This window comes from Tachyglossus aculeatus, chromosome 17 (genome assembly GCF_015852505.1).
Source record: "Tachyglossus aculeatus isolate mTacAcu1 chromosome 17, mTacAcu1.pri, whole genome shotgun sequence".
Lineage (NCBI taxonomy): Eukaryota > Metazoa > Chordata > Mammalia > Monotremata > Tachyglossidae > Tachyglossus > Tachyglossus aculeatus.
Window position 1 is genome coordinate 8,798,796 of NC_052082.1, and position 17,043 is coordinate 8,815,838.

General features: G+C 43.2%; 1 protein-coding gene across 3 annotated transcripts in view; it reads left to right on the plus strand.

Moving 5' to 3' along the window:
- LOC119939668 (coiled-coil domain-containing protein 171-like) overlaps nt 1-17,043 on the plus strand; it is a 56,224-nt gene that overhangs the window by 31,850 nt on the left and 7,331 nt on the right. For all 3 annotated transcript variants that reach the window (XM_038759827.1, XM_038759828.1, XM_038759829.1), the window contains 7 exons: nt 1,136-1,640; nt 4,313-4,429; nt 5,560-5,786; nt 8,753-8,935; nt 11,047-11,232; nt 13,088-13,233; nt 16,959-17,013. In XM_038759827.1, coding sequence (XP_038615755.1) covers nt 1,136-1,640; nt 4,313-4,429; nt 5,560-5,786; nt 8,753-8,935; nt 11,047-11,232; nt 13,088-13,233; nt 16,959-17,013 — 1,419 coding nt within the window. The remainder of the gene's footprint in view (nt 1-1,135; nt 1,641-4,312; nt 4,430-5,559; nt 5,787-8,752; nt 8,936-11,046; nt 11,233-13,087; nt 13,234-16,958; nt 17,014-17,043) is intronic.

The following is a 17,043-nucleotide window of genomic DNA, read 5'->3' on the forward strand; positions in this document are numbered from 1 at the left end:
CCTGGCTCTGCCTCTTGCCTGCTGGAAGACCTTGGGTAAGTCACGGGAATTCTTTGTGCCTCAGTTTCCTCGTCTTTGAAAAGGGATTATTAAATACAAGTTCTTTCTCCCTCCTTAGACTCTGAACCCCATACGGGACAGGGGCCGATCTGACTATCTTAGCACGGTGCCTATCGGCATTTGTTAAATATCAACATTGTCGTTATTGTTATTGTACATATATATATATATATATATATATATACACACAACATATATATATGTTATATATATATATATATATATATATAACAATAATAATAATAATTGTGGTATTTGTTAAGCACTTCCTATGTGCCAAGCACTGTTCTAAGCGCTTGGGAGATACAAGGTTATCAGGATGTCACAGAGAAGTTAAGTGATTTACCCAAAGTCACACAGCTGCCAAGTGACGGAGTTGGGATTGGAATCCCCGACCTCTGACTCCAAAGCCCGTGCTCTTCCCATTAAACCATGCCACTTCTCTGTATTATATTATTATTTGCTGCGTAGCCTCTGGACTAGAATTTGATATTAAAATCAGGGCGTATTTATTGAGAAACTGGTTAGTGTTAGTCCTCCAGAGCTAATAGAAAAAGAAAAATGTACCATAATCATGATATATATACGTACATCATGATTATGGTACACACATATATTTATCACACACTCTGTGATTTCTATGGTGATTGTTTATGAAGGAGAGTAGGAGATGTATTTATGTTAATGTCTGTCTTCCTCTCTAGACTGTAAGTAAGTTTGTTGTGGGCGAGGAATGACATATATCATATATATATCATGATTATGGTACACACATATATTTATCACACACTGTGACTTCTGTGGTGATTGTTTCTGAAGGAGAGTAGGAGATGTATTTATGTTAATGTCTGTCTCCCTCTCTAGACTGTAAGTTCGTTGGAGTGCCTACCAACTCTGTTATATTGTACTCTCCCAAGCGCTTAGTACAGTGCTCTGCACACAGTAAGCGCTCAATAAATGCCACTGACTGATTGAAACACATCCAAAAGATGGTTCAGTTTCCTTTGAATTTAGAGCAGGGGAGAAATACCTATTTGTGCTCATTACTTGCCCTTCGCTTTGTCCCCCCTCAAAGAAATTCCAGAAAATTGCTGAAAAAAACACGGAAAAAGTCACCCAGGTTGAAAAAGCCCGGGAGCAGCTGATCCTGGACAATTCACGCTTCCAGAATGCGTTAGCCCAGACTCAGAAGGAACAGAGGTCCCTGTTGTCAGCTTGTGCATTGATGGCGGGCGCCTTTTATCCCCTTTACCACCGATCCTGTGCCTTGTCCGTGCAAAGAGACTTTCTCAAGGACCAGGTCGAGACGTACGAAATTCTCAAAGGAGAACTGCGAACTCTCGTCCAGGCTCTGTCCGATGCCGAGGAAAGGGAGCCGGATGAAGCCCAGGCGAGGAGGAAGCCCTTCAGGGGACTGCTGCGGAAATTCCGGAGGGGGGTGATTGTAGTTTTGGCGGCCAACAGGCTTCGGGTTTTGGGCCAAACGTGCAGCTTTCTCTTCAGCTGGATGGAGAGCTTCAGAGAAGGAATCGGAATTCTCGTGTGCTCAGGAGACCCCAAAGGCCAGCGTCGTTCTCCAGGTGAGGGCCTTGCCACTTTGGGTGACTCGCGCCGTCAGTCCGTGAAATGGAATTATTATGCCCGATAGTAATGTGGTGATAGCAGGTGGAAATCTCTTATTGAATGGGACCATCCAATTTTAAAACTTAGTTTACTCTCTGTTGAAACAGACACGAGGGGAAACTAGAGTTTATGGAGACCCTAGACTATGTGCCCGTTGTTATTTATTTTATTTGTACGTATTTATTCTATTTATTTTATCTTGTTAATATGTTCTATCTTGTTGTCTGTCTCCCCCTTCTAGACTGTGAGCCCGCTGTTGGGTAGGGACCGTCTCTATGTGTGGCCGACTTGTACTTCCCAAGCGCTTCGTACAGTGCTCTGCACACAGTAAGTGCTCAATAAATATGATTGAATGAATGAATGAATAAAAACGATTGAGTGAGTGAATGAATGAATCTAGCTTTACTTCTATTTATTCTGACGACTTGACACCTGTCCACATGATTTGTTGTCTGTCTCCCCGCCTCTAGACTGTGAGCCCGCTGTTGGGTAGGGACCGTCTCTATATGTGGCCGACTTGTACTTCCCAAGCGCTTCGTACAGTGCTCTGCACACAGTAAGTGCTCAATAAATATGATTGAATGAATGAATGAATAAAAACGATTGAGTGAGTGAATGAATGAATCTAGCTTTACTTCTATTTATTCTGACGACTTGACACCTGTCCACATGATTTGTTGTCTGTCTCCCCGCCTCTAGACTGTGAGCCCGCTGTTGGGTAGGGACTGTCTCTATATGTGGCCGACTTGTACTTCCCAAGCGCTTAGTACAGTGCTCTGCACACAGTAAGTGCTCAATAAATATGATTGAATGAATGAATAAAAATGATTGAATGAGTGAATGAATGAATCTAGCTTTACTTCTATTTATTCTGACGACTTGGCACCTGTCCACATGTGTTGTTTTGTTGTCTGTCTCCCCGCCTCTAGACTGCGAGCCCGTTGTTGGGTAGGGACCGTCTCTGTGTGTTGCCAACTTGTAATTCCCAAGAGCTTAGTACAGTGCTCTGCACACAGTAAGCGCTCAATAAATACGATTGAATGAATGAATCTAGCTTTACTTCTTCTGACGACTTGACACCTGTCCACATGTTTGGTTTCGTTGTCTGTCTCCCCCGCTGTAGATTGTGAGCCCGTTGTTGGGTAGGGACCGTCTCTATATGTTGCCGACTTGTACTTCCCTAGTGCTTAGTACAGTGCTCTGCACACAGTAAGCGCTCAATAAATACGATTGAATGAATGAATGAGAGTGATCTTTGACTAGCCCTCTTACATATGTAACGTAAAGTGCAAAAACATTAAACAAGTAAGAATCCCTGACTGCTTTTGTAGAACTAAAGGAACTCAAGGGAAGCAACATTGGCTAGCAGAAAGAGCACGTTGCTTGGGAGTCAGAGGACCTGGGTTCTAATCTTAGCTCTGCCACTTGTGTGCTAAATGACCTTGGGCAAGTCTCAACTTTGCTGTGCCTCAGTTACCTCCTCTGTATAATGGAAATCAAATCCTTTTCCCTCCAGTTTAGATTGTGAACCCCATGTGGGACAAGAACTGTGTCCCATCCAAATATTCTGTACCTACCCCTGCGCTTAGAACAGCATCTAGCACACAGTAAGTGCTTAAGTGCCATTTAAAAAAAAAAAAGAGGGGAACTTCTCTACAAATGTTAAAAAGAGTTAGGAAAAGCCATCCTCTGGTGATAATGTAAGTGTAACATTACTGTTATTTGAAAACAATGAGTTCAGATGTATCTTTGTGCCCCAAAAGGATTGAACTTAGACCTACCAGCTAGCAATTCACTGAGGACATTATTTTCTTGGAATAAAAATCAGTGCAATTTTTTGTCTTAAGTAGCTGAAGTAATAACTAAATTAAAAAGTTCCTCTTCTAATTTGGTCCAATGGCCAAAACAGATGTAGTGGATATCAGTGCTATCTAAAATTTCCAGAAAAAACCTCCAAAGAACTTGGGATGGATTCTGTATATATCTTAATTAGGACTTCTTCACGGATGAACCTTATTCTATCACTTTTAAAAAGAGAATGGAATTGCTGTTTCTGGCACTTGATATTATGGTGGGGGCTTTGGAGTCAGAGGTCATGGGTTCAAATCCCAGCTTCGCCAATTGTCAGCTGTGTGACTTTGGGCAAGTCACTTAACTTCTCTGTGCCTCAGTTCCCTCATCTGTAAAATGGGTATGAAGACTGTGAGCCCCCCATGGGACAACCTGATCACGTTGTAACATCCCCAGCGCTTAGAACAGTGCTTTGCACATAGTAAGCGCTTAATAAATGCTATTATTATTATTATTATTATTATGTCTGTTTACAGAGAAGCAGCGTGGCCTAGTGTACAGAGCACATACCTGAGAGGCAGAAGGACCTGGGTTCTAATCCTGGCTCTGCCACTTGTCCGCTGTGCGATCTTGGGCAATTCGCTTCACTTCTCTGGGCCTCATCTGTAAAATGGGGATTAAGAATGGAAGCCCCATGCGGGACAGGGACTGTATCCAACACAATTTGCTTTTATTCACCCCAGCGCTTAGGATAGTGGCTGGTACATAGTAAGCGCTTAACAAATGTCGCAATTATTGTTATCGTTATTATTAATACTACTGCTATTATTATTTACAGGGCCTCAAAAAGAGCAGATGCGTTCTCTTCAAGCCCTGAACTGGTTTACCAGTGCTGACCTACTTATTGCAATCACCAGTTCTATGGCTGAGTTACAGGAAGTCCTTGTTAAAACAGGTAAGCTCTTTGCCCAAGTGAAGTTGCATACAAAAGCCCATAAGTGCTTTACAGTAAGAAGGTTAAATTGATCATTTGAGTACAAATATTTCTGTGGCTTGTGCTTTCTTCAGTGCGAAGGAGTTTGTGATGCAGTTTTGAAGGAAATTTGATTAAATGAGTAATGTAAAATGGCGGGGTGGGGAGTTGCTTCCTTTTGTTAAATGGAAGGAAAAGCGACAAGAAACTTAAATAGTACTCCTGGGTGAATCTGTGCCTTTTAGTCCATTCCCCTGTAGGATTTGGTTTGCCCTTTGGGAAGAATGAATATGAGGTGTTTCTTCAACCTCTAATTAACTGCAATTTAATTAGCAATTTTTACTAAGCAATTTATGTGTGTGTGTTTGGTATTTGTTATGTGCCGGGCACTATACTAGCCAACTAGCACTCGATTATTTCCCTTATCTGTTATTCAGTATAATGTCTGTCTCCCACTGTGATAATAACAATAATAATTTTGGTGTTTGTAAAGCGCTTACTATGTGCCAAGCACTGTTCTAACCACTGGCGTAGATGCAAGTTAATCAGGTTGGATGCAGTCCCTGTCCTATAAGGGGCTTACAGTTTTAATCCCCATTTTACAGATGAGGTAACTGAGACAGAGGGAAGTGAAGTGGCTTGCCCACGCTCACACAGCAGACAAGTGGCAGAGCCAGGATTAGAACCCAGGTCCTCGGACTCCCAGACCGGTGCTCTTTCCACTAGGCCACGCTGCTTCCCAGCAGTCTGCAATGAAGACTGTAAACCCCCTGTGGGCAGGGATCGTGTCTGCCAGCTCTATTATAGAGCATTTTCCTATAAATACGATTGATGATGATTTTCCCAAGCACATAGCACCGTGTTTTGCACTGTTGATTGATTGATACTGTTGGTTAATTGAATGATAGGTTAAAAAAATGGCTAAAAGACTCCAGGTGAAGAGATTGATTAACACCGTTGCCTGAGTGATAGATTTAAAAACCAAAAAATACGACTCCGTGATTCCAGGTGACGAGACCCAATGGGAACGTAATTCAGTTGAGCAAACGTCAACAGGTGGGATTGCGGTCCGACCGAAGGTGGCTCTGACCACTCGTCCTTTCTCTTTAAAGATCCAAATTCTAGACTCGGTGGACATTTACTCCTCAGCGCGGCCAAAAATTCGTTCGTCAAACTGATGGACAGGCTGGGCATGGCAATGGAGAGGGCACCGCTGAGCAGTAGCCGAGACATTACCCTTTTGGACAAGGATTCCCTTGTTCAGCGTTTGGCCCGAGGACTCCACCGAACAAACACGCAGGCCCTCAAATACGGCCTCAGTGGCTCTGCGCCCATTACGGTAAGGGAATCGTTCGGACAGATAATATATCGACATTAAAATCCTAATTGTATGACTCTGTATGTAGAGTTCTTGAAATCTTTTTTTTTATGGTGTTTGCTAGTCAGTCAATCAGAGGTATTTATAATAATGGGTAGGGACCGTCTCTATATGTTGCCAACTTGTACTTCCCAAGTGCTTAGTACAGTGCTTTGCACACAGTAAGCGCTCAATGAATACGATTGATTGATTGATTAATAATGATGATGGTATTTAAGCGCTTATATGCCTTGCAGTGTTTTAAGCACTGGGGTAGATACAAGGTAATCAGGCTGTCCCACGTAGGGCTCACAGTCTTAATCCCCATTTTACAGATGAGGTAACTGAGGCACAGAGAAGTCAAGTGACTTGCCCAAAGTCACACAGCCGCTAAGTGGTGGAGCCCGGATTAGAACCCATGACTTCTGACTCCCAAGATTGTACTCTTTCCACTAAGCCATGCTGCTTCTCTGTTGAACACTTATATGTATAGAGCACTGGAGAAGTGGCGTAGTTTAGTGGATAGAGCCCGGGCTCGGGAGTCAGAAGGACCTGGGTTCTAATTCCGGCTCTTCCATGTGTCTGCCCTGTGACCTTGGGCAAGTCACTTCACTTCTCTGGGCCTCAGTTACCTCATCTGAAAAATGAGGATTAAGAGTGTGAGCCCCATGGGGAATAATAATAATAATAATGATGATGGCATTTGTTAAGCACTTACTATGTGAGCCCACTGTTGGGTAGGGACTGTCTCTATATGTTGCCAATTTGTACTTCCCAAGCGCTTAGTACAGTGCTCTGCACATAGTAAGCGCTCAATAAATATGATTGATGATGATGATGATGTGCAAAGAACTGTTCTAAGCGCTGGGGAGGTTACAAGGTGATCAGGTTGTCCCACGGGGGGCTCACAGTTTTAATCCCCATTTTACAGATGAGGTAACTGAGGCACAGAGAAGTTAAGTGACTTGCCCAGAGTCACACAGCTGACAGTTGGCGGAGCCAGGATTTGAACCTCTGACTCCAAAGCCCGTGCTCTTTCCACTGAGCCACGCTGCTTCCACCCTGTGTCCAACATGATCAACTTGTATCAACCCCAGGGCTTAGAACCGTGCTTAACACATAATAAGTGCTTAATGAGTACCATCATTATTATTATGTGCTTGAGAGAGTATAATACAACAGAATTAGCAGATACGCTCCCTGCCCTAAGCGCTTTACTGTGTGCCAGGCACTGTTCTAAGCTCTGGGGTTCCCTCTCAATTCCTATTTTACATATGAGGTGAGTGAAGCACAGAGAAGTTAAAGTTACTTGCCCAAGGTCACACAGCAGACAAGTAGCAGAGCTGGGATTAGAACCCAGGTCCTTCTGACTCCGAGGCCCGAGCGCTACCCATTAGGCCATGCTGCTTCCCTTCTATAGAATTTGTCAACCCGAGATTCACTGACAAGACTGTCTTTGCATTTTATGGAAATGCAATTAGCCGGGTCTAAATATGTAGCTCTTCTGTAATTTGTTAAGGATGTTTTTAGTCGGCCGTCTTAAATAATAATAATAATAATAATAATAATGGCATTTGTTAATAATAATGGCATTTTTTAAGCGCTTACTATGTGCAAAGCACTGCTCTAAGCGCCGGGGGGATACAGGGTGATCAGGTTGTCCCACGGGGGGCTCACGGTCAATCCGGATTTTACAGATGAGGTAACTGAGGCACAGAGAAGTTAAGTGACTTGCCCAGAGTCACACAGCTGACAATTGGCGGAGCTGGGGTTTTTTTCAATTTCAATTCAATTCAGTCGTATTTATTGAGCGCTTACTGTCTGAAGAGCCCTGTACTAAGCGCTTGGGAAGTCCAAGTTGGCAACGTATAGAGGCGGTCCCTACCCAACAGCGGGTTCACAGTCTAGAAGGGGGAGACAGACAACAAAACAAAACATATTAACAAAGTAAAATAAATAGAATAAATATGTACAAATAAAATAGAGTAATAAATATGTAAAAACATATATACAGGTGCTGTGGGGAGGGGAAGGAGGTAAGGTGGGGGGGTGGGGATGGGGAGGAGGGGGAGAGGAAGAAGGGGGCTCAGTTTGGGATATAAACCCATGACCACTGACTCCAAAGCCCATGCTTTTTCCACTGAGCCATGCTGCTTCTCTAAATGAAATCAGGCGGGTCAATGCTGGAGGTGTCAGAAAAGAGCAGATTGGCATTATTAATAATTGCAGCATTTGCAGAGTGCTGGCTATGCACCAAGCACTGTACTGAGTGCTGGGGTTGATACAAGATAATCAAGATCCACATGGGGCTCACAGTCTAAGTAGGAGGGAGAACAGGGATTGAGTCTCCGTTTTGAAACTGAGGGAGCTGAGGCACAGAGAAGTTAAGTGACTTGCCTACGGTCATATAGCAGGGAAGTGGCAGAGGCAGAATTAGAACCCGGGTCCTCCGGCTCCCAGGCCTGTGCTCTTTCCACTGGGCCATTTCTCAATCTGAAGTGTTTTATAGTGGACCATTTCGACCGTACCATCCCTTTCTCTCCAATCGCATTCCCCCACCAGATAGTTTCCTTAGTCTTTCCAACACAATTCTTTGTAGCCTTAAAAACGAAGCGGACTTCTCATATTTCAGCAGCAGCTGAGGGAGTTATTCCTTTAAAAATAATGCGAACGGTGAAGATTCATGTGGTTCGATTTCTTACCGATTTCTACTTATTTTATTTTGTTGGTATGTTTGGTTCTGTTCTCTGTCTCCCCCTTTTAGACTGTGAGCCCACTGTTGGGTAGGGACTGTCTCTATGTGATGCCAATTTGTACTTCCCAAGCGCTTAGTACAGTGCTCTGCACATAGTAAGCGCTCAATAAATACGATTGATTGATTGATTGATTGATTGATTACCGAAGGAGCGGATTTTATCGCTTATGGAATTGTTTCCATTTACCAACAGAGGAGCACAGTGTCCTTGCAGAAGCAGATCCTTGAGTTTACACAGAGACTACACGCGGCCGAAGTGGAACGGCGCTCCCTCCGCATCGAGCTCAAGGAATTCAAACGGAGCGGGAGCGAGATGAAAAAGGAACTTGTCAGAGCCCAGAGCCTGGAAGCGGAACTGAACGATTTGAAGCAGGCGGTAAATATGTTTGTTTTCGGACCAACTGGCTTGGAGGGAGTTTTCTCTTTGGCCTCGCCTACTCTCTACATGTGAGGAAAATAGGCAGAAATGCAGCAGGGTGATGGCAGCCTCCTGTTTTTCAAAAAAGTCTTTTCATGAAACGCCATCAAATATTTCCAGATATGAAATATGAAATATGAAGAAATGGAGAAGTAGCACGGCCTTGTGGAAGGAGGCTTGTGAGAAGCAGCGTGGCTCAGTGGAAAGAACATAGGCTTCGGAGTCAGAGTTCATGGGTTCGTATCCCGGCTCCGCCAATTGTCAGCTGTGTGACTTTGGGCAAGTCACTTCACTTCTCTGGGCCTCAGTTCCCTCATCTGGAAAATGGGGATTAAGATTGTGAGCCCCCCTTGGGACAACCCGATCACCTTGTAACCTCCCCAGCGCTTAGAACAGTGCTTTGCACATAGTAAGTGCTTAATAAATGCCATTATATAGGATGGGCCTGAAAGTCAGAGGACCTGGGTTCTAATCACGACTCTGCCAAATCCATGTGACCTTGGACAAGTCACTTATGGTTTCCGTGGTTCTTCTCTTCTCCCTCCTGCTTAGATTGGGAACCCTTTATGGGACAGGGGTTGTGTCTAGTGCTTGATGCGTAGTAAGTGCTTAACAGATACCATTAACCTCCCTTCCCCCCGCCCAAAAAAACAGGTATGGGGGAAGAAAGAAGCTCATTTCCCTAAAACGTTCTTGGATTTTTTTTTGTCCTTATCGTTCCACAAAGTACCTGTTAAATATAAAATCATATTACCTCTAGCGTAGAAGCATTCACTTTTCACACAAATAACATCAAATGTAGACTACTAGGGAGATCAGAATGGAAGACTGGGGGAAAATGGCCACTTAGGGCCAGAACTAAGGAGCAGTTTGGCCTAGTGACTAGGTCACGGACCTGACTTCTAATTCCGGCTCTGCCACTTGTCTGCCGTGTGACCTTGAGCAAGTCATATCACTTCCTGTGCCTCAGTTACCTCATCTTTAAAATGGAGGTTAAGACTGTGAGCCCCATGTGGGGCATGGACTATGTCCAACCTGAATATCTTGTATCTACACCAGTTCTTAATAACACTGCCTGGCACATAAGTAATCCATTAAAAAAATACCATTAGTAATACCAAAAAACAAACAAACAAAAAAGAACAGTGCGATGTGAAGGGCAAAAAGATGGTTGAATGCCTGTGAGTGTAAAAGATGTTTTAATGTTTTCCAACTTTTTTATGACATTTGTTAAGCGAAGCACTGTTCTAAGAGCTGGAGGTGGAGGGAACACAAGGTGATTAGGTTGTCCCACGTGGGGCTCACAGTCTTAGTCCCCATTTTACAGATGAGGGAACTGAGGCTCAGAGAAGTTAAGTGACTTACCCAAAGTCACACAGCAGACAAGTGGCAGAGTGAGGATTAGAACCCATGACCTCTGACTCCCAAGCCCGGGCTCTTTCCACTGAGCCACGTTTATATCTGTTCTGGTGCTCTAGCTGCTGTTATCTCAGGTGATGTTCTTGAATCAGAAGACCTTCCATTATTTGTCACTGGGGTTCAATCAATCAGTGGTATTTATTGAGCACTTATTATGGGCACAGCACTGTACTAAGTGCTTTGGAGAGTACAGTACAGCAGAACTAGCAGACACATTCTCTGCCAATAGTGAGCTTACAGTCTAGAGGTCTAGAGCTTACAGTCTACAGTCTAGAGCTTACAATCACCTTGTAAATTCCCCAGCGTTTAGTACAGTGCTTTGCACATAGTGCTTAATAAATGCCATCATTATTATTATTATTATTATTAGAGGGGGTTCAACCCTTGAGGTGCATTTGGAGTGAAGAAAGGTCTCCCAGAATTTACATATGTGAATTCGGTGTCACTTTGTGAGAGATGGTAAGTGTGCTTCTTAACGATGGAATATTGAGATCATTGAGGCATACTAAGGGAAAAAAGATGTCTTTTGAGCATGTATCAGATATTTATATATGTTGGTATCGGACCTTTTTCATGCTGGAGAGTACAGTACCTCGAATGACTAAACAAAGAGGGTGGTTAATTTCTGACTCCCAATTTTCCTTCATCAGAAAGCGATCCCGTATGAGAAGTTCGAGAGCGCCTGTACGGAACTGAATAACGCTCTGCTCCGCGAGCAGCAGGCTCAGCTGCTTTTGAACGAACAAGCCCAACAGCTCCAGGAGTTAAATTATCAACTCAAATTGCACTCCAGCGAGGAAGCCGATAAAAAGCAAATCCTAGGGGAAGCTGTTAAGGTAGGAGAATGTCCCCTATGACCCGAGGATTGAATTTTCCTCCGTGCAAGTAGTCACGGGAATTTGGCATTGACAGACAGATCCAGAGATAGGAAGTGTATCTCCAAGTGAAATCCGGCTCCTCTTTTTTTATCAACGCGATGAGGGAGATGGTCAAAGAAGGAAATGGGAAATCTGCTTTAATAGGGATCTGTCCATCGTATTTATAATGTGTCTATGGAGTACTAAGCGCCTAGCACAATGCTCTGTACAAAGGAAGAGCTCAATAAATAGGGTGGAGTGAATGAATAAATAAGAAGAAAACAGATTTAGTAGAGGGAAATTAGAGGGAAATTGCTCTCAGGGAATTACAATCTAGCAGGATTGATTAATCTAAGATTCTTTCAATGGTTTAACATCTCTCACCAACTGTTTCTATCCTTCATAATGGGTGAATGTCTGCCTAAACATATAGAGAAGCAGCATGGCTCAGTGGAAAGATCACAGGCTTTGGAGTCAGAGATCATGGGTTCAAATCCTGACTGTGCCAATTGTCAGGTATGTGACTTTGGGCAAGTCACTTAACTTCTCTGGGCCTCAGTTACCTCATCTGTAAATTGGGGATTAAGACTGAGCCCCCCATGGGACAACCTGATCACCTTGTAACCTCCCCGGTGCTTAGAACATAGCGCTTAATAAATGCCATTATTATTATTATTATAGCTATTGAGAACACATGTGATTTTGCTGAAAGAAACATCAGATTCCTATAAGCAAACTGAAATATTTGAAAAATTTTAGAATCTAGGAAATGTGGTTGTTGAATGTAATCCCCAAATTGAAGGATTCTTAGCACCGTTAGTGAATTCTACATATCTTAATTGCACATGTAGGACATTTAACAGTTATTTTCCTCAATAAAAATTTGGGATTTTTCTTTACCTTGGGCTCCCTATTCCATCGATTTTCGTACCTTTAAAGCAGTACTGAATATTTTCTATGAATTTTGAATTCTGTGTGCTATTCCCTTAAGTCTTTGTTTTTAATTGTTTTTTATTAAGTAAACTTCTCAACTCTCATGCATCATACAGCACTTCTCCATGCCTCAGTTTCCTCAGCCGTAAAAGGGGAATTAAATCCTACTCCCTCATCCTCTGAGCCCCATATGGGACAGGGACACTGTTCCTGACTTGATTATTTAATCTTTACCCCTATGCTTAGTACAGTGTTTACTTTTAGACTGTGAGCCCACTGTTGGGTAGGGACTGCCTCTATATGTTGCCAATTTGTACTTCCCAAGCGCTTAGTACAGTGCTCTGCACATAGTAAGCGCTCAATAAATAAGATTGATGATGATGATGATGATGTTTGGAACATTGCCCTTAACATAATAATAATTAATAATAATAATAATAGAGAAGCATTGTTGCCTAGTGGATATAGCACAGACTTGGGAGTCAGAAGGATGTGAGTTCTAATCCCGGCTCCACCACTTGTCTGCTGTGTGATCTTGGGCAAGTCACTTGACTTCTCTGTGCCTCAGTTCCCTCATCTTTAAAATAGGGATTAAGACTGCGAGATCCCATGCGGACAGGATCTGTGTCCAACCTGCTTAACTTGTATCTACCCCAGCGCTTAGTCCAGTGCTTGGCACATAGTAAGCCCCTAACAAATACCATAAAAAAAAAATAATAATATTAAGAGCTTTAGGGTTTTAATTGTTCCGGAAGCAAAATTCTGGCCCCAAATGTGTTCGACCCTGGTCAAATTCCCCTTCACAGCGAGTCCACATTCCTCCGTCTTTATAGCCCGTAGCGTTTAGACCGAAGCCGATTATTGGGGCGCACAAATAACGCCCACCTCGGTCCGGTTTCAGAGTCTGTCCGAGGCCAAGTCGGAGCTGAGAAGAAAAGATCAGTCCCTTCGCCAGCTCAACAGACACGTTACCCAGCTGGAGCAGGAGAAGCGTCGTCTGGAGGAGAGCATCCGCGATGCAGAAAGGGCCCTCCGCCTGGCTGCCAAGTGAGCACTGGAAACTCGGGAAGGGAGCACTTAGGACAGAGGCCTTGCACCTCGGCTGTGCTCCTCGCCAGCATCTGGTTCAGTGCCCGGCACACCCCGTAGACGCCCTATAAATAGGATTGATGGATCGACCCTGTTCGGTGCTGAATACATGATGGATGTATTATTGTACTCTCCCAAGCGCTCAGTACAGTGCTCTGCACACAGCAAGTGCTCAATAAATATCACTGACTGACTGGCCGAATGAGTGGATGAACAAAAGATGAAGCCTTGCTTTCAGGTGTGGGTTTGTAGAGCTGGGCAGTAAGGTGGGGGGAGAAAACAAAAGTTCAGCCATCTCATTCTTTAAAATCCCTTGAGGTAACCTCAAAAAAGAAAACTAAAAGCCCAGCGTATGATCTGTCTCCGGTATTGAGAACTCTGGAAAAAAAAAGTATGAAAATGCTCAGAAACGTACGTAACCCGATCTCCTGTTCAGTTTGAAACTGTGTTTTTTGCGTGAGGCGGGATTAAATGTAAAACCTGCTTTGCGTAAAAGTCAAATTGTGTTGCGTTCATTTTTCCACACATTGATGCCTCCCCCCCACCCCCACTAAGGTTTATATGCCAGCTTGTTACTTGCAAAATATTGTGGAGAAACCTAGGGGGGCTGATGACAACTAAATATGAAGTCAGGAGGACTTGGGTTCTAATTGCGGTACTACCACTTGCTTTCCATATGACCTTGGGCAAGTCGTTTAGTTCTCCGGGTCTCAGTTTCCTCATCTATAAGCCCCGTATAGGACCGGTGCTTTGTCCGATCTACTTAAATTATATCTACCCCGGAGCTTAGAACAGTGCTTGGCTTGTAGTAAGTGTCTGATAAATACTACATTGTTATGGTTATTTTTATTGTAATTATTTTCTGTATAAGATTGACAGCGATAATCAAAACACTCTCAATATGTGCTACAGGCTTTTCAGATTTTGTTTAATTTTCAGACTTAGTACACACTAAACCAATGTCATTATTGGTTAACGAAAGGTAAATAAGGTTAGACTAGAAATTTTTTTTACCGATTGCTGTGAAGAGTTAATTGCACATTTTTCATTGTTCTAATCAGACCTAAAAGATTTGTACTGACATTTGCCTTTTACACAAGTCATGGTTTCTAAAATGTATTATTTTTTCAGAGCAAAAAGAATTTGTTCAGAGTTCAAACATCATTTTAGAAATGGTATTAAAAGTGAACTGCAGGCTATTTATTCAAACCCCAATCGGAATAAATCACCTATAGTTTCATTAAATATTCTGTTTTCAAAATTCATTCATTCATTCATTCAATCGTATTTATTGAGCGCTTAATGTGTGCAGAGCTCTTGGGAAGTACAGATCAACAACATGTAGAGATGGTCCCTACCCAACAACGGGCTCACAGTCTAGAAGATGTAAATGTGCTTTCTTAAGTTAATTATAACCTCTTCCCTGGTTTATTCATTCCATCGTATGTTTTGAGCACTTACTGTGTGCAGAACACTTTGCTAAATGGTTGGGAAAGTACATTCTGATAGAGATGGTAGACACAATCACTGCCCTATTAGATAGATAATGAGCCTGGGAGTCAGAAGGTCATGGGTTCTAATTCCGGTTCCGCCACTTGTCTGCTGAGTGGCCTTGGGCAAGTCGCTTCACTTCTCTGAGCCTCAGTTGCCTCATCTGTAAAATGGGGAGCGAGACTGTGAGCCTGACGTGGGACAACCTGATCACCTTGTAACCTCCCCAGCGCTTAGAATAGTGCTTTTAGACTGTGAGCCCACTGTTGGGTAGGGACTGTCTCTATATGTTGCCAACTTGTACTTCCCAAGCGCTTAGTACAGTGCTCTGCCCACAGTAAGCGCTCAATAAATACGATTGATTGATTGATTGATTGAGCCCCACGTGGGACAGGGACTGTGTCCAACCCAATTTGCTTGTATCTCCCTCAGTGCATAATGTAGTACCTGGCACGTCGTAAGCGCTTAACAAATACCATTATATAATAATAATAATAACGATGGCATTTATTAAGCGCTTACTATGTGCAAAGCACTGTTCTAAGCACTGGGGATGTTACAAGGTGATCAGGTTGTCCCACGGGGGGCTCACAGTCTTCATCCCCATTTTGCTGATGAGGTAACTGAGGCCCAGAGAAGTGAAGTGACTTGCCCAAAGTCACGCAGCTGACCATTGGCGGAGCTGGGATTTGAACCCATGACCTCTGACTCCAAAGTCCCTGCCCTTTCTGAGGCACAGAGAAGTGAAGTGACTTGCCCAGGGTCGCACAGCAGCAGTCAAGTGGCAGAGGCAGGATTAGAACCCAGGTCCTTCTGACTCCAAGGCATGCTCACTGTCCACTAGGCCACTCTGCTGTATATAGCACTGTGTCCCACCCACCTACTCATGTAGTTTACTTTGAATCGTAGCGGAAACACGACTGAGACAGGGACGAGAGGGAGCCACGCTGGAAAGCAGCGTGGCTCAGTGGATAGAGCCCGGGCTATGGAGTCCGAGGTCATGGGTTCAAATCCTGGCTCCGCCAATTGTCAGCTGTGTGACTTTGGGCAAGTCACTTCACTTCTCTGGGCCTCAGTTCCCTCATCTGTAAAATGGGGGTGAAGACTGGGAGCCCCCAGTGGGACAACCTGATCACCTTGTAACCTCTCCAGCGCTTAAAACAATGCTGTGCACATAGTAAGCACTTAATAAATGTCATTATTATTATTATTATTATTAAAGGCTCTGCGCAAACCACTAGCAATATGATCGCTTCCTCCAGGCAGGCTTTCCACCCTGTGGTCTCAGGACTAAGCGCCATCCTTCAGTCTCGACCAGAGACCGAATCCAAGCATTTTGCCGACTTATTTTGGGATGTGCAGTTTTATGATAAAATTGCCTTTACGCTCCTAGGATCCCAAAATGAGGTGATCAGTATTTGTCGGTCAGGTACATCTACATTCTCAGTGGAAAAGCCACCTGCATTCAGTTCATTGCTGCTTACGAAGGGGCAGGGAGATGGAATTTTTATGATCATCTGTGGAAGCCCAGTGTGAGGAAACTAAGGAAAGATAATAATAATAATAATAATGGCAGATGTGTAGAGCTCTTCCGTCACGTCATAACTTGCAGTCAAATACTTCTCATTTTCAGCATTTTCACATAAAGCGTTTTTTCGATTCACATTTTAGTAAGCATAATTTGCAAGTGCTAATAAAACAATTGCCACTTCTGTGATGGCCGACTCTGTCTAGAAATTTGCACAGGTATGGATTTTTGAGAAGTTATTCGGTTGGCATTGAACTGCGATTATAATTTCCTAAGTCACAAAAGCAGCAAGAAGCAACTCAGACCATGCAGGAATTTACAAGTAACATTAAAACAGAAAAGTGTTTGTAAGAACGACTCATTTTTTTATTTCTTAGCCAATATATTTTCCAGAATGAGTAATGTTCATTTATGCTCCTGATTATATTCATTTTATTTAAATATTTACAGGAGAAAGAGAGAGAGAGCACGCGCATTCATGCATCTGACACAAGCCATTAAGATTGGGAGAAACTCCAGGGAAAACTCTGTTGAACTCCTGTCAGGAATTAAGAAAGGAGAAAATGAATAATATATATTTATATGTATTTGTATGGACAGACTATCTGACTTAGTAAAGCTTTTCTTTTAGAAAACTAATCCAAATTTCCCTTTTTTTTAACAGAGATAAAGAATGTATTGCAGCTCACATGAAATCCGTGGAAGACAATCTTCACAAGGTATTAGCTGTCATCCTTATGCTCTTGTAA